At 48.1% G+C, this 25,706-nt stretch overlaps 1 protein-coding gene across 1 annotated transcript in view; it reads left to right on the top strand.

Moving 5' to 3' along the window:
* Positions 1–25,706, top strand: part of LOC123745603 (serine/threonine-protein kinase PLK1) — a 347,873-nt gene that overhangs the window by 286,208 nt on the left and 35,959 nt on the right. The window contains exon 3 of the mRNA XM_045726314.2: positions 21,973–22,089. Within this exon, the coding sequence (XP_045582270.1) occupies positions 21,973–22,089 (117 nt within the window). The remainder of the gene's footprint in view (positions 1–21,972; positions 22,090–25,706) is intronic.

Below are 25,706 nucleotides of genomic sequence, written 5' to 3'. Positions count from 1 at the left end.
CTCGTTACTTGACCCAGTCATGGCTTTCCTTGTAATAAGGCTGCCTCCCACCACCCTCTGTTCCTTGGCTTTGGATACAATGTCATTGTCTTGTTTGTTAGTAATGTTTGTGTTAGTGTCTTGGGCGCTGTTTCGGCTCCTGCCCTATTTTGTACTTAATTATTCGACTCCTCCCGCTCTCCTATTTTGTAATTATTCGGCTCCTCCCGCTCTCCTATTTTGTAATTATTCCTTCACGGCATCTTGTGTAGACCGTAGCGTTTGTGCCCTTCCCCATTATAACTTTGTGACGGTGTCTTTATTTCTTGGCCTCCGTCTTCTCACTTCTTTGACTGCCTTCCTTAAGAGGAGGACAGTCAAAGAAAGAGAGGAAGGAAGATTTGCCTCATCTTTCTCCACCACTTGTGATAGTGTGTGTGGTGGGCAGCGAGGCGGGTGCTTCACCGACTGATGGTGCCCCTGCAGCACCCTACCGTCCAGGCTGTGATGTGACGCAACCTGCACGGCGCCTTGTGTCCACGGGTTGTGTGGGTGTGGACTCCATCATCCACTTCTTTGTCAGTTCTCCCTTTCTCTTCCGCTGCTCCTTATTCATAGCCCTCCCTTCCCCTTCATATCCTCTTCCTTCCTTCCCCACGTGTTTTCACCCCTTCCTTCCTCCTATCGACTGCGAACCCATTTCCCCTCCCCCTCCCATTCCGCCCTGGTGGGGAGTGTGAGGTGATCAATAGTGAAGGGGTGACCCAGATATTGGTTATCAAGCCTCTGATAACTGCAGGGCCTTGCCCCCTGCCTCGTAGTCGTACTCCGAGGCTTGTAGTGTTGTAGTCGTGCTCCGAGGCTTGTAGTGTTGTAGTCGTACTCCGAGGCTTGTAGTGTTGTAGTCGTGCTCCGAGGCTTGTAGTGTTGTAGTCGTGCTCCGAGGCTTGTAGTGTTGTAGTCGTGCTCCGAGGCTTGTAGTGTTGTAGTCGTGCTCCGAGGCTTGTAGTGTTGTAGTCGTGCTCCGAGGCTTGTAGTGTTGTAGTCGTGCTCCGAGGCTTGTAGTGTTGTAGTCGTGCTCCGAGGCTTGTAGTGTTGTAGTCGTGCTCCGAGGCTTGTAGTGTTGTAGTCGTGCTCCGAGGCTTGTAGTGTTGTAGTCGTGCTCCGAGGCTTGTAGTGTTGTAGTCGTACTCCGAGGCTTGTAGTGTTGTAGTCGTGCTCCGAGGCTTGTAGTGTTGTAGTCGTACTCCGAGGCTTGTAGTAGTGTTGTAATGGGCCGGCCAGGGGCGAGCGACGGCCCACCACCAAGCCCGTTCTCACAAGTAACAGGTCGTGTTTGTTACGTTACGGTAACCAGCTTTCCAAGTGGAGCCTACCATGAGAAGTACCGCCTTGTCTACATTTTCTGTGACTGAGTGATAGGTTCTGTGGGTTAGTGCGTTTAGGGTTAGGTTAGTAGGGTGGATTTTATACGTAGTGGCACATGAAGTAAACGGGTCCACTGGCCACCTGCAGTGCCACCGTGACCAGTGGTGCACCTGGGAGGGGCTCCCAGGTGCACCACTGGTCAGTGTGGTGGGGGGAGGGGCTCCCAGGTGCACCACTGGTCAGTGTGGTGGGGGGAGGGGCTCCCAGGAGCACCACTGGTCAGTGTGGTGGGGGGAGGGGCTCCCAGGAGCACCACTGGTCAGTGTGGTGGGGGGAGGGGCTCCCAGGTGCACCACTGGTCAGGGTGGTGGGAGGGGTTCCCAGGTGCACCACTGGTCAGGGTGGTGGGAGGGGCTCCCAGGTGCACCACTGGTCAGGGTGGTGGGAGGGGCTCCCTGGTGCACCACTGGTCAGGGTGGTGGGAGGGGCTCCCTGGTGCACCACTGGTCAGGGTGGTGGGAGGGGCTCCCTGGTGCACCACTGGTCAGGGTGGTGGGAGGGGCTCCCTGGTGCACCACTGGTCAGGGTGGTGGGAGGGGCTCCCTGGTGCACCACTGGTCAGGGTGGTGGGAGGGGCTCCCTGGTGCACCACTGGTCAGGGTGGTGGGAGGGGCTCCCTGGTGCAACACTGGTAGACTCCTGCGCCGCTAATTGATCCGAGGAAGACTGAGCCTTAAAATGCAATTATGTTTTTAAGTCTTCGTGGGTTGAGGAATGGGAAGGGTGGTAGCTGGTACGGTACTCGTGGTGGTTGTGGGGTGCCGTGGTGGCAACACCCCCCACACACACACACCTCCCCCCCCCCACTCTCTCTCTATGTCCACCACAAAAGGAGCATAACTGGCCACCCCCCCCCCCTTGCAGTGTTCGAGAGAAAAGGATATAAACACCTCGAAAGGATACCTGATCAACTAGGCTGTGATTCATACGTCAGGGTGCGTCCAACATCCTGGTTGACCAGTCAACGAGGCGGCCTGGTCGAGGACCGGGCCGCGGGGACGCTAAGCCCCGAAATTATCGCAAGGTAATCTGGTTACTTGGGGTGGGTGGATTATAGTGAATGTGGGGGAAGCTGTGGACACAAGTGTCCTTTTTTTTGGTGGTGGGGGGGGGGGGAATTGAGTAAAGAGGATGGAGAGGCACTGGTGAAGAGTAAGTTTAGAAATGGGAAGTCTAGTGTGTCCTGATAAGGGGCTATGAAGTAAACGCCTCGTCCCATCCCAAATCCTTTTATTGACCCCCTTCGCAATGCTTTAAAAGTCGTAATGGCTTGGCACTTTATCCTAAAAGTTCCCTTCCCTTCCTTCCCCCCCCCCCATCACCCCAGGTCCTTCTCGCTGGTCCTCCCCCCCCCCCACCGGCCCTCTCTCTTCCCCTCCCTTCCCCCCCCTTCCCCCCCCCCTCCCGCCCTCGTGTGGACGCCCAGTTTGGGTGGGGTCGCAGCAGGCTGTCAGCGAGGAGGTTTGAATATGATCCGTCAAGACGTTATCGCAGCGTCAGCAGCAGCAGCGTGTAACATTGCCAGAAGTGGCAGCAGCAGCAGCTAGGACCTGCCAGCTGCTCTCTGCTGACGCGCCTGCTCTCCCCCTGCTGCGTCTGCTGATCCCTCTCACTAGGGTGTCTGGAGCCTCGTACTCTCCTGTGGTGTCTTTGTGCTTCATTGTGGACTTGACATATTGGGTGGTTGTGGTGTGACTCTCCGTCTGGACGGACGGGCAGTGTGACCCGCGACGGGGGCGTGTGACGTCACTATGCACTGTAGGGAAGTTGAGTCACCAGCAAGAGTGTATGGCGAGTGATCAGACACGCCCAGCCTACCACGCCTACCCACCACCCATAATAAAACGGGTGTATTGTGTTGTAGGATCTTGTTCTGGTCATGTCTCCCTCGTGTGTTCACTTCCTGTGTTGACCTCTTGACCTGTCCTGACCTCTTTACCTGTCCTGACCTCTTGACCTGTCCTCGTAGCTTAGGGCCAGGCCTCCACCTATCCTCATTCGTTGCTCGTGGAGTGATTATGGGGTTCAGCACTGCTCGAGATACCTGGCTGATGGGGTTCTGGGAGTTCTTCTACTCCCCAAGCCCGGCCCGAGGCCAGGCTTGACTTGTGAGAGTTTGGTCCACCAGGCTGTTGCTTGGAGCGGCCCGCAGGCCCACATACCCACCACAGCCCGGTTGGTTCGGCACTTTTTTTTTTTTTTTTTTTTTTTTTTTTTTTAGAAAAGTCTAGTTTTCTCTTGATGTCCACGGTTGTTCCGGCAATATTTCTTAGTCGCTGGGAGGACGTTGAACAACCGCGGACCTCTGATGTTTATAGTGTTCTCTGATTGTGCCTATGGCACCTCTGCTCTTCACTGGTTCTGTTCTGTATTTTCTTCCATATCGTTCACTCCAGTACGTTGTTATTTTACTGTGAAGATTTGGGACCTGTCCCTCCAGTATTTTCCATGTGTATATTATTTGGTATCTCTCTCGTCTCCTTTCTAGTAAGTACATTTGGAGAGCTTTGAGACGATCCCAATAATTTAGGTTCTTACGCATATCTCGTCTATGCGTGCCATATATGTTCCCTGTATTCCCCTTGTTTCAGCAATCTCTCCTGCTCTGGTTGATACCTGGTTGATGGGGTTCTGGGAGTTCTTCTACTCCCCAAGCCCGGCCCGAGGCCAGGCTCGACTTGTGAGAGTTTGGTCCACCAGGCTGTTGCTTGGAGCGGCCCGCAGGGCCACGTACCCACCACAGCCCGGCTGATCCGGAACTTCTCTTAGAAAACCGTCCAGTTTTCTCTTGAAGATGTCCACGGTTGTTCCGGCAATATTTCTTATGCTCGCTGGGAGGACGTTGAACAACCGCGGACCCCTGATGTTTATACAGTGCTCTCTGATTGTGCCTATGACACCTCTGCTCTTCACAGGTTCAATCTTGCATTTTCTTCCATATCGTTCACTCCAGTACGTTGTTATTTTACTGTGTAGATTTGGGACCTGACCCTCCAGTATTTTCCAGGTGTATATTATTTGGTATCTCTCTCGTCTCCTTTCTAGAGAGTACATTTGGAGAGCTTTGAGACGATCCCAATAATTTAGGTGTTTTATCTCGTCTATGCGTGCCGTATATGTTCTCTGTATTCCCTCTATTTCAGCAATCTCTCCTGCTCTGAAGGGGGAAGTGAGTACTGAGCAGTACTCGAGACGGGACAGCACAAGTGACTTGAAGAGTACAACCATTGTGATGGGATCCCTGGATTTGAAAGTTCTCGTAATCCATCCGATCATTTTTCTGGCTGACGCGATATTTGCTTGGTTATGCTCCCTAAACGTTAGATCGTCGGACATCATTATTCCCAAATCCTTGACATGCTGTTTTCCTACTATGGGAAGATTCGATTGTGTTTTGTACCCTGTATTATGTTTCAGATCCTCATTTTTGCCGTACCTGAGTACCTGAAATTTATCACTGTTAAACATCATGTTATTTTCTGCTGCCCAATCAAAAACTTTGTTGACATCTGCTTGTAGTTTTTCAATGTCTTCAGCAGAGGTAATTTTCATGCTGATTTTTGTGTCATCTGCAAAGGACGACACGAAGCTGTGGCGTGTATTTTTGTCTATATCAGATATGAGAATAAGGAACAGTAGCGGTGCAAGGACTGTACCTTGAGGTACAGAGCTTTTAACATCGCTTGGACTCGATTTTATCTGATTGACTGTTACTCTTTGTGTTCTGTTCGACAGGAAATTGAGTATCCAGCGTCCTACTTTTCCAGTTATTCCCATTGACCTCATTTTGTGAGCTATCACCCCATGGTCACATTTGTCGAACGCCTTTGCAAAGTCTGTGTATACAACATCTGCATTTTGCTTTTCTTCTAGGGCTTCTGTGATTTTGTCATAGTGGTTGAGTAACTGTGACAGACAGGATCTTCCCGCTCTAAATCCATGTTGTCCTGGATTGTGCAATTCATTGTTTTCCATAAAACTAGAAATTTGATTCCTAATCACTCTTTCAAACACTTTTATTATGTGTGATGTTAGTGCAACTGGCCTATAATTTTTTGCCAAGGCTTTACTCCCCCCCTTGTGCAACGGAGCTATATCTGCAGATTTAAGTGCTGCTGGTATCTCCCCGGTATCCAGGCTCTTTCTCCATATTACGCTGAGTGCTCTCGCTACTGGTACTTTACATTTCTTTATGAATATTGAATTCCATGAGTCAGGCCCAGGAGCTGAGTGCATAGGCATATTATCAATTTCTCTTTCAAAGTCTTCCGAGTTTGTGGTAATATCCGTTATATTATCTGCAGCTTGAATGTCATTCATAAAGAAGCTGTCTGGGTCATCAACTTTCATGTTGTTTATTGGTGTGCTAAACATAGCCTCATACTGGCTTCTTAGAATTTCACTAATCTCTTTGGTGTCCTCTGTGTACGTACCTTCATTTGTAATTAACGGTCCAATACTGGTCGAGGTTTTGGATTTTGATTTTGCGTATGTGAAAAAATATTTCGGATTTTTCCTTATCTCTTGTATAGCTTTCTGTTCCAATTCCATTTCCTCAGACTCATATGATCGCTTCAACGTTTGTTCTATTTCCTCAATCTCCCTGCTTAGGCTTGTTTTCCTTGCTTGTGATAGTTGTGTCTGCCGAAGCATTTCCGTTATTTTTTTCCTTCTCCTGTACAGTCGTCTCCGTTCTCTTTCTAGAGTGGTCCTCTTTCTGCCCCTCCTCACAGGTACGTGCTTCAAGCAGACCTTGTAAGCTTCAGCTGTCAGTTGAGCTATTCCCTGTGTGGGAGTTTTGTCGCTTAAGACCGTCTCCCATTGAATGGTTGCAAGGTCTACATTTATTTTTTCCCAGTCAATCCTCTTATTGTTGAAATTGAATTGATTGAATATTCCTTCTCGCTTGTTAGGTCTCTTAGACCTACTACCGTTATTTATGCTAGTTCGCACTTCAATGAGCTTATGGTCTGAGTATGAAGTATCTGAGATTGTGATATCCCTGATTAGTTCATCATTGTTTGTGAATAACAAGTCTAGTGTGTTTTCGTTCCTAGTTGGTTCTGTAATCTGTTGATTGAGCGAGAATTTGTCACAGAATCTCAAAAGTTCTCTAACCTGTGGTTGGTTATTTCCCGGGTCATTCCCTGCTATGATATTTGTGTTTGCCGTTCTCCATCTTAGACTCGGTAAATTGAAATCTCCAAGAAAGATAATATCTGGAGCTGGGTTTGCTAGGTTGTCAAGTATGTTCTCTATTTTGTGCATCTGTTCTGTGAATTCCTCAATCGTTGTATCTGGCGGTTTATATATTAGAATAATAATTAGGTTTAGTTTCTCTACCTTCATTCCAAGTACCTCTACCACCTCATTAGTTGAATTTAATAGTTCTGTGCATACCAGGTCTTCTTTAATATACAGACCTACTCCTCCATTTGACCTAGTTTTTCTATCACATCTATATAGATTATAATTTGGAATCCAGATTTCACCATCCATGTAATCTTTTGTATGAGTTTCCGTGAATGCCCCAAATATTGAGTTTGACTCTAATAGAAGGCCATTTATGAACTTAACTTTATTTCTTGACTTTGGCTTTAAACCTTGAATGTTTGCAAATATGAATGATTGTCCATATTGTGTGTCACTTCTGGAAGGTTTTGGTGGTTCTCCCTCCTCTCTACCCTGACCCAGGGTGTGTTGTTGTGGCAATGGTTTGTCCAGTTTTGGAAGTGATACTGGGGAGTGTGGTAGTCTCTGTGTAGTTGGGGGGTGTAGTATGTGTGGGCTTGATGACGAACTGTAGTCCAGTCTTGGGCATTTCCCCCTCTCCATCCGTACTCCTGCCACGTTTCTGCCTGTCTGTTTCTCCCTCTGTTTGTACCTGCCTCTAAAAAATTTTCAGGGCTATTATGTTGGACTTCTTCTCTTATATGGCGCTGTGTACCTCTGACGTGGAAATCGGGGCAGTGAAGATCGTAGCATTTCCTCTCATTGACTGAGAGTGTGCATAGCTTAGGGTGAAAATATCTACACTCTGTATCAAAACGACATCTGCCTTTCCCTAACCAGTTTCGGCATTTCCGTGGGTGCATGAATGAGCATTCCGTGCCTCTGGGCCCATATCTACACTGTCCTTTTGCATAATACCAGCAAATATTTTCATTTGTGATTGTATTATTCTTGTTTGTACCCGTGCACGACTTGGCTACCTCTGTGTTTTTTGTTCCAACTTTCTCGTTTCTGCATTCATTCTCGGTATTGCCCTTATCTTTCTCCTTGTTGCTTTCGTCTTTCTCATTTGTGTTCTCATTCGTCTCATTTTTTCTCTCCTTATTCATATCACCAGTGTGCTCTACAATATTGCCTTCATTTTTGTGTACCTCGACACTATACCCGTCTACATTGCTACTTTGACTCTCTAACTTCTCAGTCCCTGGGTTGTGTTCAGAGTTCGTTGCTGTCTTTATATACTCTGCATATATTTCTGGTAGTTTTTGTGTGAATTGTAGCCTGTGTACTTCAGGAATGTTATTCATTAGTTTGGTGATGTTTTCCCACAACTGTCTGTCTCTTTGACAGATCCAGTAGTTACCTTCCCGGTTTGCATATTGTGTAGGTAATCCTGTACAACTCAGGTGAAACCTTATGTTACAAATGTTACATACAATGCCTACAACACTCTTCCGAAGTGACTTAAGGCAGCCTCCACACACCTCCATGTTGGGTTTGTGATGTTATAATAATATATGCATATATTTAAGTATTATATGTATGTATATATAATATGTATCCAGTATATTTATAATATTACATATGTTTATTTGTTCAAGTTTATGTGGGGGTACTTATCGCCTTGTGGAGAAAATATGGTCGTCTTGGGACCGTCCAGTTGACCGTTGTTTGTCCCAGGTCGGGGGCAGGATGGCCAACCAGGATGTCACTGGTTGCCAGTTACTTGATTTATACACTGATTATGTGCCTGTAATATCCTAAGGGAATTTCTGCTTTCTTCCGGCTTGCAATGTTATTCACTTACTCTATTACTAGTTCCTAGCTCCACTTTCCCGTATTACCGTATATATTGCCAGTATATTATCACTGAGGGAGTATACTGTTACTGCGGGACGTCCTCTACACTGTGTAGGCCTCGTGGCTGTGTAATAAACAGCCTAGTGTGATGCCTCCTCCACAACTTTACATTTATACTTTTTCTTTGTACAATTCTCTAACACTATCCACTAATTTATATGTTGTGTTACACGTTCCACTTCACTGTTCAACGTATCACTGCTCGCTATATTTGATATATATCGCTTATGCCTGTACACATGAGCCTGGTGGCACTGGCTCACCACGTGGGACCACCTTTATTCTGTATTTAACTCAAATTTCCATTGTTAATTTCTGTATTCTATTTTCCTACGGGTCACTATGCACTTGGTGATCACTGTGGGCCGTAATCCATGGTTGTAATCCTAAAAAAGCCCGGTTTATTCCAGTGTTTTAACGGAGCGCGACGACGACACGTCTGTCCCCTCCCCCGCGAACTACTACTAAGTCTGAAGGGGGAAGTGAGTACTGAGCAGTACTCGAGACGGGACAACACAAGTGACTTGAAGAGTACAACCATTGTGATGGGATCCCTGGATTTGAAAGTTCTCGTAATCCATCCTATCATTTTTCTGGCTGACGCAATACTTGCTTGGTTATGCTCCCTAAACGTTAGATCGTCGGACATCATTATTCCCAAATCCTTAACATGCTGTTTACCTATTATGGGCAGATTCGGTTGTGTTTTGTTCCCTGAGGTCCAAAACAGCTCCTGGGATGAGTATGGGGTCCACCACCACTCGTGGGATGAGTATGGGGTCCACCACCACTCGTGGGATGAGTATGGGGTCCACCACCACTCGTGGGATGAGTATGGGGTCCACCACCACTCGTGGGATGAGTATGGGGTCCACCACCACTCGTGGGATGAGTATGGGGTCCACCACCGCTCGTGGGATGATTATGGGGTCCACCACCACTCGTGGGATGAGTATGGGGTCCACCACCACTCGTGGGATGAGTATGGGGTCCACCACCACTCGTGGGATGAGTATGGGGTTCACCACCACTCGTGGGATGAGTATGGGGTCCACCACCACTCGTGGGATGAGTATGGGGTCCACCACCACTCGTGGGATGAGTATGGGGTCCACCACCACTCGTGGGATGAGTATGGGGTCCACCACCGCTCGTGGGATGGATATGGGGTCCACCACCGCTCGTGGGATGGGTATGGGGTCCACCACCACTCGTGGGATGGGTATGGGGTCCACCACCACTCGTGGGATGAGTATGGGGTCCACCACCACTCGTGGGATGAGTATGGGGTCCACCACCACTCGTGGGATGGGTATGGGGTCCACCACCGCTCGTGGGATGGGTATGGGGTCCACCACCACTCGTGGGATGAGTATGGGGTCCACCACCGCTCGTGGGATGGGTATGGGGTCCACCACCGCTCGTGGGATGAGTATGGGGTCCACCACCACTCCTGGGATGAGTATGGGGTCCACCACCACTCGTGGGATGGGTATGGGGTCCACCACCGCTCGTGGGATGAGTATGGGGTCCACCACCACTCCTGGGATGAGTATGGGGTCCACCACCACTCGTGGGATGAGTATGGGGTGTATATGGCGACGCTGACCTGTGGCAGGTGACTACAGGTGACGGTTCTCCCAATCCTGAGCACTCCAGGTGCAAACTGTGAGAGCAGGAACTGGGGCATGATTTCCCACTACATCACCGAATATCCAGTTATCAGACCATTCAGTCCCGTTAGCATGAGGTACCTGGAGCTTTGTAATTACTTCATTCACTCTCGTGTTCTTGAAGATATCCTCATAGTGCACCCAAAATTTGCCAGTGCAGACTACTTATCACATGTCCCAGTATGACTAACCATCCTGTGTGATGGGGATTTTTAGCACCACGTAGCTAGCTATTTGACACACTGTACTTCCCTTCATATAGTCTAGGGAGCTGCACAAATGCACATGTACCCAAATGTGTTAATGATAATAATACTAATAATATAATAGACACGCTGTCACGGCTGCCCACCAGGAGGCTCTGCCGGCAACCTTCCTTATGTTTAGATAGTACTTGACTTAAATATTACTAGGCCTATTATAGCACACATATATTAAGCCTCAGACAGCGTGCATTAGACCTAGGATTGTTAAGTTACTAAATGAAAAATACAAAAAATTAGAGGGAGGTCAACACTTCCATCCCTTCAGGGAGTATCCGTAGCTGAAATCTACATTAAGATGACACTAATGATCCCTCGGGTAACATTAGTCGTAATGACCACGCTGACGCCTGTCAGTCAACTTGGCCCCCACGGACGGCCCCTGGGCCCCCCCCACGGACGGCCCCTGGGCCCCCCCCCACGGACGGCCCCTGGGCCCCCCCCACGGACGGCCCCTGGGCCCCCCCCACGGACGGGCCCTGGGCCCCCCCCCCACGGACGGGCCCTGGGCCCCCCCCCACGGACGGGCCCTGGGCCCCCCCCCACGGACGGCCCCTGGGCCCCCCCCACGGACGGCCCCTGGGCCCCCCCCCACGGACGGCCCCTGGCCCCCCCCCCCCACGGACGGCCCCTGGGCCCCCCCCACGGACGGCCCCTGGGCCCCCCCCACGGACGGCCCCTGGGGCCCCCCCCCACGGACGGCCCCTGGGCCCCCATGGACGGGTTCATCTTGCCTTCCTCGGCCGCCTCTTCCCATGTTTCCCCTGTTGATTACCCCCCCCCCCCCTCCTAACAGAACGTCACATATTGACATATACTCTACCTAAGGCCAAAATTTGGCGTACTAGAGGATGCTAACGGCTCGCGAAATTGACATTCTGTCCCGTTTTTCTGTGTAGGGTCATCTGGTAGGTTAGGATAAGGGCACTTTAGTACGACAGTTTCTTGACGTTGGGGGACTTTAGGAGGACAGGTTAGGCTCCATCTACAGGATGTAGGGGCGTGTCGGGTAAATTAGTTCCTTTAGAGGAAGAAAATTGTATTGTTTGGAGATGTCTAGAGACTGGCCGTAAGGCAGGGCTCCTGAATTATAAGATTAGACGAGGGATAAAGGAACCGAACCCCACTTTGCAAGAGTGGAAATAATGGAAGGAGTCTTGATCACTACATAAAAGGTAATCAAGTTGAAAAGGACAGCGTTTAGTATAGGGTTAAACATAACGAGGGAGGACACGTGGAAATTGGAAAAAAGCAGGAGATTCAAAAGTACATTAAGCAGTGTTTCTCTAGTGTGTTAGCAGGGAGGAACTGAAGAGACGGAGGGCGATCAGCTTGAGATGTTGGCATGACAGAGCACGAGGTGATCAGAAGTCATTGCACCACACACACCAGATACGTCATGGATCTGGGCACATTCTCCGGCCCACTCATGGCCCTGGCTTGCACCCGCGCATCTCAATGACGGAAGGTGTCGGTGTAGGCAGCGGTGGTGGGGGGGGGGGGTCGTTAAGGTAGGGGGAGTGGTGGTGGTGGGGGTCTCCTCCACATCTTGATTGTCTTGGGGGTGTTGTTATAACTTGGGGGCGACTCCCTACGGCTCTTGCATGCTAATGTTGGGGTCTGACTCCCAGTGTTTGGTGCTGAGGTCATGTTTAGGTCCCAGTGTTTGGTGCTGAGGTCATGTTTAGGTCCCAGTGTTTGGTGCTGGGGTCATGTTTAGGTCCCAGTGTTTGGTCTTGGGGTCATGATGTTTAGGTCCCAGTGTTTGGTGCTGAGGTCATGTTTAGGTCCCAGTGTTTGGTCTTGGGGTCATGATGTTTAGGTCCCAGTGTTTGGTGCTGAGGTCATGTTTAGGTCCCAGTGTTTGGTCTTGGGGTCATGTTTAGGTCCCAGTGTTTGGTCTTGGGGTCATGATGTTTAGGTCCCAGTGTTTGGTGCTGAGGTCATGTTTAGGTCCCAGTGTTTGGTCTTGGGGTCATGTTTAGGTCCCAGTGTTTGACCAATTAGTCTTGGGTGTTTGCTTTTGGACTACTTACTTTAAGATAAAACTCCGCACTTCTAAACACCTGTTTAATAAGAGTGTTTATTAGTGTTTGTTGTGTTTAGTATTTTGTATAGTGAGACATTAAATGTACCAGAGTATGTTCTTGTTCTACAGTACCCCTAACCTGTATTGTATTTATCCCCCATAATAGATGTCGCTAAACCACGGTAATGTTGATGCTTTTAAAGCATCAGCCTCGTTGGGTTAGATGGGTTGCTCGGGTTCGTATGTTTCTGGTTAAGCACAGTCGTCGCATTTGTTACGGAGTGTCCAGTCAAGGGGGCGCGTGTGTGTGTGTGTGTGTGTGTGTGTGTGTGTGTGTGTGTGTGTGTGTGTGTGTGTGTGTGTGTGCGTGCGTGTGTGTGTGTGTGCGTGTGTGTGTGTGTGTGTGTTCCAGATGACAATTTATGCAACGTCTGCGGCATTCACATGTTTTTTATTTTATGCCTTGCGGTACAGTATTAAATTTGTTCTGGCATAGACTTATACTACGGTATACCCTGTAAATGGCACACCTTCGTCTGTGGATAGAAGATAGACTAAGTGCTCTTTGTTTTTTCCAAGGATAACCCTTGGAGGTATTCTGAGCCACGTGACCTATTTCCTACGAGGCTGCCAATTTCACCCAATAGCTAGATGGATCTTGGTGCTTATTAGTCTCCAGTGGCATGGTTACTAGCACGCCAGTTAATCCTCAATGATGCGCCAAGATCATTCCGAGGAACCCCTCAAGGTTCATCGGAACCTTGAGTGCCTTGAGGCATAACCTTGAGGCGAGTGTGCTACACTTGCCTCAAGGTTGTGAGGCGGTGTAACACACACCTTGTAGTGGGTAGTTGAGAGGAAGTTGGTGTTGTAACCACCGAGGTGCTCCTCCAGAGCCACGGATGCCGACTCATCTCCATATGCAAATCATATCGTGCTTTATGTGGGCGAGATTTGCCAGGAGAGACTTCTTGGTTCCCCTCCTGAACCTCCCGTTTCCCCTCGCAGTGAGTGATGTCGGGTGGAGGGAGCGTCGTGTGTTCCCCTCTGACTCATGGGGTGGTTGGTGGCCTTCCCCCCCCTCTCTTCTCCAGGGGTAGTTGGTATTCCCCCCCCCCCACCTCTTTCCCTAGGGAATAAATAGTAGTCTGTGATGGGGCCGTTTTAGAAAAGTTTGATTGCCGACAAGAGAGCAAACTTGGCTGTCAACACACGTTCAATAAACCCTTGAACTATATGTTTAACACATCTCTAACCCTGTCCATGGAGGACAGAAGAAAATATATATATGCTGGTTAGCATTGTAAATGTGTGGCCACGTCTGTGGTAGGAAATAATAATAATACAAAAATATTAAAAAAAAAACACACATCCACCCACCCACCCCCACCGTGTCAGCAAGGCGGGCAGCCCGACTGCTATCAAACGCTATATTTCTCATTTTCAAACGTTTCCCCTTCGTGTGTGCCTTTCTATCCTCTTTATCCCCCCCCCCCCCAAGAAAGAGCGAGAGCAACAGCCTGGTGGACCAAACTCTCACAAGTCAAGCCTGGCCTCGGGCCTGGCTTGAGGAGTAGAAGAAATCTCCGAACCCCATCAAGTAGGCACCAAGCAGAGCGAGGGGGGCGGGCGAGCACAAGCAAGCAATCATTAATCAGATCGAAGAAATTCTGGCAATTTGCTTCTGCCTGGGCCGGGAATTGAACTCGGGATCCATGGACTGCACATCCCGATAGCTGGCCGTTCGGCCGCGGTGACCTGTGTTTGTATGTTGGTGGGGGGGGGGGGTAAACCGCCTCCTTGAGGTTATGTTGTTGATTTCGGGGCGTAGCGTCCCCGCGGCCCGGTCCTCGACCATCTTGAGGTTATCTTGAGAGGATTTCGGGGCTTTAGTGTCCCCGCGGCCCGGTCCTCGACCAGGCCTCCACCCCCAGGAAGCAGCCCGTGACAGCTGACTTAACTCCCAGGTACCTATTTACTGCTAGGTAACAGGGGCATTCAGGGTGAAAGAAACTTTGCCCATTTGTTTCTGCCTCGTGCGGGAATCGAACCCGCGCCACAGAATTGCGAGTCCTGCGCGCTATCCACCAGGCTACGAGGCCCTAGACGAGACTACGAGATCAGGCCTCCTTTTTTGTTACACATCTCCAGGAAGCAGTCCGTAGCAGCTGCCTAACTCCCAGGTACCTATTTACTGCTAGGTGAACAGCGGCATCAAGGTGAATGAAACTCTGCCCCTTTGTTAACGCCTTCACCGGGGATCGAACCCGGAACCTCAGGATTACGAACCCGAAGCGCTGACCACTCAGCTGTCAGGCCTCCAGCTTATTCTTTCATCCAATTATTCAGAGCTATGATTTTGGCCGCGATATTTATGGAGAGGGTGAAGTGAAGCGATGGTGTCCCCTGCTTGTTGGTCCTCCCCCCCCCATCCCCCATTCCCCCTCCATCCCCCCCAGCCCCACCCCTATGATGACACCCCCTCGCATACCCCCTTAGTCTTCACCCCCTCTTTCCCATTACTTCCTCCTCCTCCCTCACAACCATTTATCACCCCCCTCCTATTTTCCCCACACCAACCTTTTTCCTTCATTTTCGTCCCCCTCACCCCCCCCCCCCTCGCGCCCCGCCCCGCACCCTGCTCCAGGTCCTCCTTATCTCGCGTTACCAGAATTTAGTGCCGTAATCTACCCCCTTTTTGCCAAGATTTTTGTTCTTACGTTGGAGGAAATGTTTTGTGCTTCTGGAATACGAGATGTTCCCTCGGCCAGCCAGGTGGGTGGTGGGGGGGGGGGGCGAGGGGGGGTGTCGACACATACAGGTACAGTGTGTGTAACTGTTCCTTTTATTACTTTTTTTTAAGTTTGATGTGAATTGTGCTTTTTGTGTCGATGTTCAGGAGTCAGCTCATGTTGGCCAGATACCACACTATAAGGTGAAGGGACGACGACGTTTCGGTCCGTCCTGGACCATTCTCAATCGACTTGATAATGGTCCAGGACGGACCGAGACGTCGTCGTCCCTTCACCTTCTAGTGTGTGGTATGGTCAACTTACTTTAGCCACGTTATTGTGACTCATCGCCTGTATAGACAGCTGATGTGTGTATGGCAAGAGAAATATACAGAAGAACTGTGTGTATAGTTCTGTAGTTGGTGGTGGCTGCCGTGTTGACACCTACAGGCCAAGTGATACTTCTTCTGTGTCGGGAGTTGCACTTCTACACATCCCTTCATTATTATGGATGACTGGCTGGACTTGTGATGGGGGGGGGGGGAGGCTACTGCAGGGCTCAAGATACCGTCATATGATGGTTATGCTCGAGTCAGTCATAATTATCATCACTCAAATACATATTGAAGGAACAGTTTGATTGTTTACACTCGTGTGTAGTGATTGTCGGTCACTGTCCAGTGGCACAGTTAGGGGCTATTCATGCCCGTGCCACCTCTTGGGTGTCTTAATCTTTATTAATCATCAGTGGCACAGGTGAGCGGAGAGTGGTGGTGGACTTTTAAGCTCAGGTCAACATTGTGCACTTAATCTGAAAGTTGGATTATTACTTGTTGATGTGTCCGTTGACGGGGACAGGAAGCCTGCACTTAGTCTAGTGTAGGTTCTGGGACTAAGGCTGTGGGTTGCACCCGACCCCAGAGTGCAACCCACAGCAGTTGCCCAACTCGCTGGTAATTATTTTGTTGCTAGGTGTACAGAGACATCGGGTTCAGTGAAACGTGCCCAACCCGATGTTTGTCCTGCCCGGGGATTAAACTTGGGTCCCTCTGTGAGCCGAAGACGTAGACTACTGTGCTACAGAAGCCTGCACCGACACCTACGCTACTGGTGTTAACGAGACCGGGGCGGTGGAGCCCACAGTGGGGTCGAGTAGTTTTATGGCAAAATCACTTTTTTTTTTTTTTTTTTAATCTCGAAGTCATTCTTTTGTTAATCTTTCCTTCACATTGGCTCTCTTGTTCACTAAGGGAGATTGCCACGTTTTAAATGACGTTCCCTGCTTTCCTATACAAGAAAGCAAAGTGCAGAGATTTAAGTTAGCTTGGTTGCTTGAGTGAGCGAGCTCCCTGTTGCACCCGGCGCTGCCCGAAGTGTGGTTGTGAGAAGGAGAGACGGCTCCTAGTCTGAGTAGCAACTGTGTGCCCCCCACACCTTGCACTCGAGAGAGTACACGTATCCCGAGTTGATACACGAGTTGTAAGTGAATGTCATCCTTTGTTGCACTCAAGACATGTCTATTGTACGCCTGTCTGAAACAAGATAGTTTTTATAAAATAAAGATAGAATCAGAATTTCTCTTGTGGGTCCCAAACCATTTTGGCCTCCAAATGCGTAATAGAACTGATGCATTAACCAAACCATCTGCTCATTAAAGAGGGAGTTGATTACCATGTTTAATTGCCTAATTAATTACCTAATTGACTTTGTCTAATTTTCTTATTTAAATCACTGGTACTGTCCCGTCTTGAGTATTGCTCGGTACTCACTTCCTCTTTCACAGCAGGAGAGATCTGTGTGTGTGTGTACTCAACTAGTTGTGCTTGCGGGGGTTGAGCTCTGGCTCTTTGGTCCCGCCTCTCAACTGTCAATCAACAGGTGTACAGGTTCCCGAGCCTATTGGGCTCTATCATATCTACACTTGAAACTGTGTATGGAGTCAGCCTCCACCACATCACTTCCTAATGCATTCCATTTGTCAACCACTCTGACACTAAAAAAGTTCTTTCTAATATCTCTGTGGCTCATTTGGGCACTCAGTTTCCACCTGTGTCTCCTAGTGCGTGTGCCCCTTGTGTTAAACAGCCTGTCTTTATCAACCCTGTCGATTCCCTTGAGGATCTTGAATGTGGTGATCATGTCCCCCTTAAGTCTTCTGTCTTCCAACGAAGTGAGGTTTAATTCCCGTAGTCTCTCCTCGTAGCTCATACCTCTCAGCTCGGGTACTAGTCTGGTGGCAAACCTTTGAACCTTTTCCATTTTAGTCTTATGCTTGACTAGATATGGACTCCATGCTGGTGCCGCATACTCCAGGATTGGTCTGACATATGTGGTATATAACGTTCTGAAAGATTCCTTACACAAGTTTCTAAAGGCCGTTCTTATGTTAGCCAACCTGGCATATGCTGCTGCTGTTATCCTTTTGATATGAGCTTCAGGGGACAGGTCTGGCGTGATATCAACCCCCAGGTCTTTCTCTCTCTCGGACTCTTGAAGTATTTCATCTCCCAAGTGATACCTTGTATCTGGTCTCCTGCTTCCTACCCCTATCTTCATTACATTACATTTGCTTGGATTAAACTCTAACATCCATTTGTTCGACCATTCCTGCAGCTTGTCCAGGTCTTCTTGAAGCCTCAAGCTGTCCTCCTCTGTCTTAATCCTTCTCATAATTTTGGCGTCGTCAGCAAACATTGAGAGGAATGAGTCTATACCCTCTGGGAGATCATTTACGTATATCAGAAACAGGATAGGTCCAAGTACAGAGCCCTGTGGGACTCCACTGGTGACTTCACGCCAGTCTGAGGTCTCACCCCTCACTGTATCTCTGTTTCCTATTGTTTAGGTGCTCCCTTATCCACTGGAGCGCCCTACCAGTTACTCCTGCCTGTTTCTCCAGCTTATGCATCAACCTTTTATGGGGTACTGTGTCAAAGGCTTTCCGACAGTCCAAAAAATGCAGTCCGCCCACCCTTCTCTTTCTTGTTTAATCTTTGTCACCTGATCGTAGAATTCTATCAATCCTGTAAGGCAAGATTTACCCTCCCTGAACCCATGTTGATGGGTTGTCACGAAGTCTCTTCTCTCCAGATGTGTTACTAGGTTTTTTCTCACAATCTTCACACACACACACACACACACACACACACACACACACACACACACACACACACACACACACACACACACACACACACACACACCACACACACACACACACACACACACACACACACACACACACACACACACACACACACACACACACACACACACGCACACACACACGCGCGCGTACACACACACGTACACGTGTGTGTGTGTGTGTGTGTGTGTGTGAGATGGAACACCTATGGGGTGTTCTATAGTTTTGTATTACTAGTGGTTTTACTTACTATGGACTGATTCCATTACTAGTATATTACTAGATATATTACTAGTGGTTTTACTTAAAGATTGATGTAGTTAGACTTTATGATAACAGGGCCAGTAAGGTTCTTTCGGAGCTGCTTCAAGGAACACGAGAGGTTAACACGGAAGTATTAATTTCAACCTGACAATGGAGAAATTTGCACTATTCCATCTCTCGTTATGCTTCTTCGCAGGAAGAGCCACATCGGCGTCTTTGCCAAAAAAGCAGCAAACGTCTAGATCGTCAGTACCACTAAACGTTTGCATCATGTTATCTACCTCATGAATGCTATAGCTAAACTACCTAACATATTGAGATCAGTTCCCGAGTTCATGAGCTATAACCTTTTCAACCACTGAGAGGATGGGGTAAGGGGGTCCACTACCACTGAGAGGATGGAGTATGGGAGTCCACTACCACTGAGAGGATGGGGTATGGGGGTCCACTACCACTGAGAGGATGGGGTATGGGGGTCCACTACCACTGATAGGATGGGGTATGGGGTCCACTACTACTGATAGGATGGGTACAGGGGTGTATAATAAATTAAAATCTAAGACGTTCACCCGGCGTTCTACGGGCGTTCGACCCGGCGTTCGACCCGGCGTTCTACGGGCGTTACTAGTACTCATACCCTCTGTCACTTGCCAAGCGTCACAAGGCTCAACACGCCGCCTGGTGGAGTGTGATGGACAACATTAGCGTTTGAGGTTAAGAAATACACAAGGTAACTCCAGGGTGCTTCTTTGAAAATGTAGTTTCATCTTTTTTTGAAGCCTGTAGAGCTTCTAAGTACTCTAGATGTGTAGTTATGTTTGCCAGGCAAATTCATTCCTCCCACTGAAGCAGCAGGGTACAGTCCTTGCACCGCTGCTTTTCCTTGTTCTCATATCAGGTATAGATTCAAATACAAGTCACAGTTTCGTATCATCCTTTGCAGATGACACAAAAATCAGAATGAAAATTACCTCTGTTGAAGATATTGAAAAACTACAAGCAGATAATAATAAAGTTCGACTGGGCAACAGAAAATAACATGTTTAACAGTGATATATTCCAGGTACTCAGATACGATAAGAAATACCTGAAACATAATACAGGGTACAAAACACAATGAAATCTGCCCATAATAGGTAAACAGCATGTAAAGGAATTGGGAATAATGATGTCTGTCGACTTAACGTTTAGGGAGCATAACCTAGCAAATATTGCGTCAGCCAGAAAAATGATAGGATGGAGAACTTTCAAATCCAGGGATCCCATCGCGATGGTTGTACTCTTCAAGTCACTTGTGTTGTCCCGTCTTGAGTACTGCTCAGTACTCGCTTCCCCCTTCAGAGCAGGAGAGATTGCTGAAATAGAGTGAATACAGAGAACATATACGGCATACATAGACGCGATAAAGCACCTAAATTATTGGGATCGCCTCAAAGCTCTCCAAATGTACTCGCTAGAAAGGAAACGAGAGATATACCAAATACCATATACGTGGAAAATACTGGAGGGCCAGGTCCCAAATCTGCACTATAAAATAACAACGTACTGGAGTGAACGATATGGAAGAAAATGCGGAATAGAACCAGTGAAGAGCAGAGGTGCCATAGGCACAATCACTGAACACTGTATAAACATCAGAGGTCCACGGTTGTTCAACGTCCTCCCAGCGAGCATAAGAAATATTGCCGGAACAACCGTGGACATCTTCAAGAGGAAACTAGTTTTCTTCAAGGAGTGCCGGACCAACCGGGCTGTGGTGGGTATATGGGCCTGCCGGTCGCTCCAAGCAACAGCCTGGTAGACCAAACTCTCGCAAGTCAAGCCTGGCCCCAGGCCGGACTTGGGAAGTAGAAGAACTCCCAGAACCCCATCAACCAGGAGAGAGCCGAAGCTCAACCCCTGGAAGCACGATTAGGCAAGTACACAGAGGCGAGTGCCCACCCACCTGCCCCTTAACGTTTACCACCTCGTTCCAATGGTAATTTAGTTTCCTCCGTTTGTTCCTTTAAGAGTCGGGGTTACACAGTGTTCACTAGCACGGCCCGGGTCCCGAACCCAACTTCAGGGCGTTGGGTTTGTTTGTGTTCTAGTGAAACCCAATATCAATTGATGACACTCGGGAGGGCTCAGGGTAGGTACTGTCCCCCCCCCCCTATTCTCTGCGAGGGGTTGAGGGGGGGGGGGTTAACAAGTGCATTATTTGCTAATTGCATTGGAGTGGTCAAAGGTTTTAGAGGTGTGGCTGTGGAGGGATCTGATCTATTTTAGGAGTTATTTAAGTTTGTTGTGGTTATACGAAGTAAGACAGTGTGGCTGGGGATGGTTGTGTTGTAGTTACAACCTGATTATTAAAGTTAATTACCTGATTATTCTCTCCATAACCATCCTGGGGGGGAGGGGAGGGTTGAAGCTTTGGTTACGTGATGAGTTCAGGAACTGGACTCTAACGTTCTATATAATTACAGTACTGTAGCTAACGTTACAGTACATGGTCATGAGTTCTGTTCTGTTTACAATACGCAAACTTGAGATACTTGGCTAGGATTGTCATCCTGGATAATATACATGGATATTTCTTGAACATTAGCGATAGTTTTCTAAATTCTTCGATTTGTGTTTACATACACTTGCAGAGTAGCTGAAGGTATGTGAATGATGGCAACCTACAATGACGATGGAATGACGTTTCGGTCCGTCCTGGACCATTAGCAAGTCATTATACGACTGGATAACGGTTCAAGACGGACCAAAAAGTCGTAGTTTCTTCCTCTTATGATTACCAAACCACACATCAGATCTTCAGCCACATTCGGGACTCGTCGACTGCAGTTTTGTTGAAAAATTTTCCGTTTGGTCAAATAGAGTTGAGGAGCAGCAGGTGCAGTCTCGCAGACGTAAAGTGGCGCCCAGACCAAGTTGTGTGGACGACGAGTCTGGTGGTCGTACTCAGTCACCCACTACACAAAGAAATCACAATAGCGTGATAAATCAAATGAACAAATCGACAAAGGCAATCGACTAAGGCGCGTCTGGGATCATCCCGGACGTAGGTTCGAACCCCCATCACAGCCCTTGTGAATTTGTTCATTAACCCACTCTTGTACGGCTCGCCCTACATAGAATAGTATATAGATGTAATATCTAGTCTCAGAGGCATGTGTAGTGTGTTCTTCAATTAATGATCACTCGATTATAATATACAAAAAATGGTAAATAACACTGATATTCGAAAACCCTAATGTCTAATTTTTGTTATGAGGCGCCTTAGGCCTGTTCTATAATTTGGAATTTTCAGTGTTTTCCCCCCATGTGATTAATCTTGTGGCAGTTTGACCCCGTGTTGACCTCGACCATTCCCTGTCCACAGATCGCCCGGGAGATAGAGGTCCACCGCCACCTGCGGCATCGCCACGTCGTCCGCTTTCACCACTACTTCGAGGACGACGCCAATGTTTACATCATCCTCGAGAACTGTGCCCGAAGGGTGAGTGTAGGCAATAGAGCGGCTTCAGCAGCAGCAGTAGCTACATGTTGAGGTCTACTAGTAGGTTCTAGAACGCCGGGACCGCCTTGTTGTTCCTGGTGACCTGAGTAGTTTCTATAACTGTGGGTTCTAGAACTGTGGGCCTACGGGCCTTGTGGGTTTATAGGGTATCGTAGTCCAGTTGGCAGAGATGGTTGGACACTTTTTCTTTCACCTAATGCACCTGTTCACCTAGCAGTAAATAGGCCACTGTTGTGGGGGGTATTTCTTCTGAAGCTTCAGTAGTTCGTCTTGGTGGGACCTCGATACATGCCTAAAGTATACATATATACATAGGCTGCCTGTCCTCAACTAAACGAATGATTGTCACAGTAAGGGCGGGGCAAGCCGGTATACTCCAGTAAGAACACAGCAGGTATACTCCAGTAAGAACACAGCAGGTATACTCCAGTAAGAACACAAGCAGGTATACTCCAGTAAGAACACAGCAGGTATACTCCAGTAAGAACACAAGCAGGTATACTCCAGTAAGAACACAGCAGGTATACTCCAGTAAGAACACAGCAGGTATACTCCAATAAGAACACAGCAGGTATACTCCAGTAAGAACACAAGCAGGTATACTCCAGTAAGAACACAGCAGGTATACTCCAGTAAGAACACAGCAGGTATACTCCAGTAAGAACACAGCAGGTATACTCCAGTAAGAACACAGCAGGTATACTCCAGTAAGAACACAGCAGGTATACTCCAGTAAGAACACAGCAGGTATACTCCAGTAAGAACACAGCAGGTATACTCCAGTAAGAACACAGCAGGTATACTCCAGTAAGAACACAGCAGGTATACTCCAGTAAGAACACAGCAGGTATACTCCAGTAAGAACACAGCAGGTATACTCCAGTAAGAACACAGCAGGTATACTCCAGTAAGAACACAGCAGGTATACTCCAGTAAGAACACAGCAGGTATACTCCAGTAAGAACACAGCAGGTATACTCCAGTAAGAACACAGCAGGTATACTCCAGTAAGAACACAGCAGGTATACTCCAGTAAGAACACAGCAGGTATACTCCAGTAAGAACACAGCAGGTATACTCCAGTAAGAACACAGCAGGTATACTCCAGTAAGAACACAGCAGGTATACTCCAGTAAGAACACAAGCAGGTATACTCCAGTAAGAACACAGCAGGTATACTCCAGTAAGAACACAGCAGGTATACTCCAGTAAGAACACAGCAGGTATACTCCAGTATGAACACAAGCAGGTATACTCCAGTAAGAACACAGCAGGTATACTCCAGTAAGAACACAGCAGGTATACTCCAGTAAGAACACAGCAGGTATACTCCAGTAAGAACACAAGCAGGTATACTCCAGTAAGAACACAGCAGGTATACTCCAGTAAGAACACAGCAGGTATACTCCAGTAAGAACACAGCAGGTATACTCCAGTAAGAACACAGCAGGTATACTCCAGTAAGAACACAGCAGGTATACTCCAGTAAGAACAATATGGGAGCGTTGCTTGGCATAGAACTAGGGTCCTGGCCGCCCCAAGACGCACATCTCCCACTAGACAAGCACGAGTTTTTCTACTATAAGGTCTGTCGTTGGGGGAGTTTATATTGATTAAATGGTACCTTTAATGCATAATAGGGAGGCATTTCTATTCTTTAAATCTCAACAAGAAATGATTTCAAAAAGTGTTTAGGGTTGGGTTCCATCCTCTAATGTTGCAGGTAATTTTCACTTCCAGTTCTCGCTTACTCGATTCAATATTAGTCTTGCATTCTCTCTGCAGCGTAACGTAATTTGCATAATCCACGAGGCTGCCTGTCACTGTAAGTTTCCTGTAAGAGTTTTTTCACGTCCTATTTGCCGTGAGATCAGTTTTATCCTCCCAGGTGCTTGCTTTTGTAATGTTGTATAATTCGTGGAATATTGTTTTAAAATTAATCAAATTTTATTTAATTTGATGGTCAATCCTCTACTCACCTAGTAGTGCTTGCGGGGGTGGAGCTCTGGCTCTTTGGGCCCGCCTCTCAACTGTCAATCAACTGGTGTACAGATTCCTAAGCCTACTGGGCTCTATCATATCTACATTTGAAACTGTGTATGGAGTCAGCCTCCACCACATCACTGCCTAATGCATTCCATCTGTTAACTACTGTCCTAGTGTGTGTGTGTGTATTCATTTTAAAATTTTAATCGAAATTTATATTACCCAAGCAATTGGTCTTTTCGGTACTTGCGTTTTGCAGGTCTGCGTTCGATTTCCGATGGTTGGTCATTTCCTTCGCTCCGTTCTTTCCCAGCTCCTTGACCTCGTACACCTTCCAAGTGCCATAGTCATACCGGCTTGGCGCTTGATCCGATAATTACCTTGTTCCGTTTCCCCATAAGATCCTGTTGAGTCTTAAAGTGAAGGTTTAAGGTGAATCCAACGATGTTGTGGTCACGTGACCGTTCCTCCACCCTCAGGTGATATAGTCCGTGTGAGAGGTCACCGCAGGTGTCGCCTCCCGTTGACAGGTTCTTCATTACTTTATTCTCAAATCACTTTGTCCTGCATCCTTGTCACCTCAAAACGTATTAAAAGCAATTGTTGGGCTCCCTTTAGGATGAACAATAAAGAAAACACTACCCTACTTTTAGTTACCTTGAGGTGCTTCCGGGGCTTAGCGTCCCCGCGGCCCGGTCGTCGACCAGGCCTCCTGGTTGCTGGACTGATCAACCAGGCTGCTCGCAGCCTGGTTGATCAGGTATCCTTTGGAGGTGTTTGTCAAGTTCTCTCTTGAACACTGTGAGGGGTCTGCCAGTTATGACCCTTACGTGTAGTGGAAGCGTGTTGAACAGTCTCGGGCCTCTGATGTTGATAGAGTTCTCTCTCAGAATACCTTGCCTTAAACCTTACCTCAACATCAACCTCCTCCTGTTTGGGCAATAGAGCTCTCTTACTTCTATTTCGACTGGTTTCCTTGAGGAAGGTGTCCCTGTCTTAAGAGAGGGGCCGTGAGGCTCCTGCCGCGGGTTGTGGCAGTAATAGCTCCTTGTAACGTTGCTGGGGGCTGAGGCGCCCTAGGCATGCTGGGAAGACAGTGGTAAACCCACCTGGATGTACGGTGTTGTAATGGTGGTGGCGATCCTGTAATTAGGGCGCCACACATTAATTCACAACAAATTAGACGACTCGTCCATCCTCCCGCTACTTTAATAAACTTTATTGCCATCCAGTAGGTAATGAACCAGCTACAAGCCTGTATCACTTAACGCTACAGAAGAAACCCTGTATTACAAGGCGAACTCAACCCTATAGTACTTAATAACATGAAATACATTATATAAAGAAATCTGAAGGTAATGTTGCTGTGCTTTGGAAGTACTGGGGATAATTCCTCCCCCTTCTGTTTCCTCCAAACACTTGCTTCGCCACCTACTCGTCCTGTCTCTTAATCCCCGCCTCCCTCCTCCTGACCCCCGTCAGTTCCTCCCCTTCAAGCCTCCCTCACCCCCTGCCACTTCTCTTCCCTCCTGCCTCGTCCCTGCCTCCCGTCCTCCCCTGACGAAGATCTCCTTTGTGTTGTAACGTGTCGGTCAGATATCATCGTGGGA

The sequence above is a fragment of the Procambarus clarkii genome, chromosome 10, assembly GCF_040958095.1.
Source record: "Procambarus clarkii isolate CNS0578487 chromosome 10, FALCON_Pclarkii_2.0, whole genome shotgun sequence".
Taxonomy (NCBI): Eukaryota; Metazoa; Arthropoda; class Malacostraca; order Decapoda; family Cambaridae; genus Procambarus; species Procambarus clarkii.
Note: the sequence above shows the minus strand (reverse complement) of the source record. Positions and strands in the feature narration are given on the sequence as shown.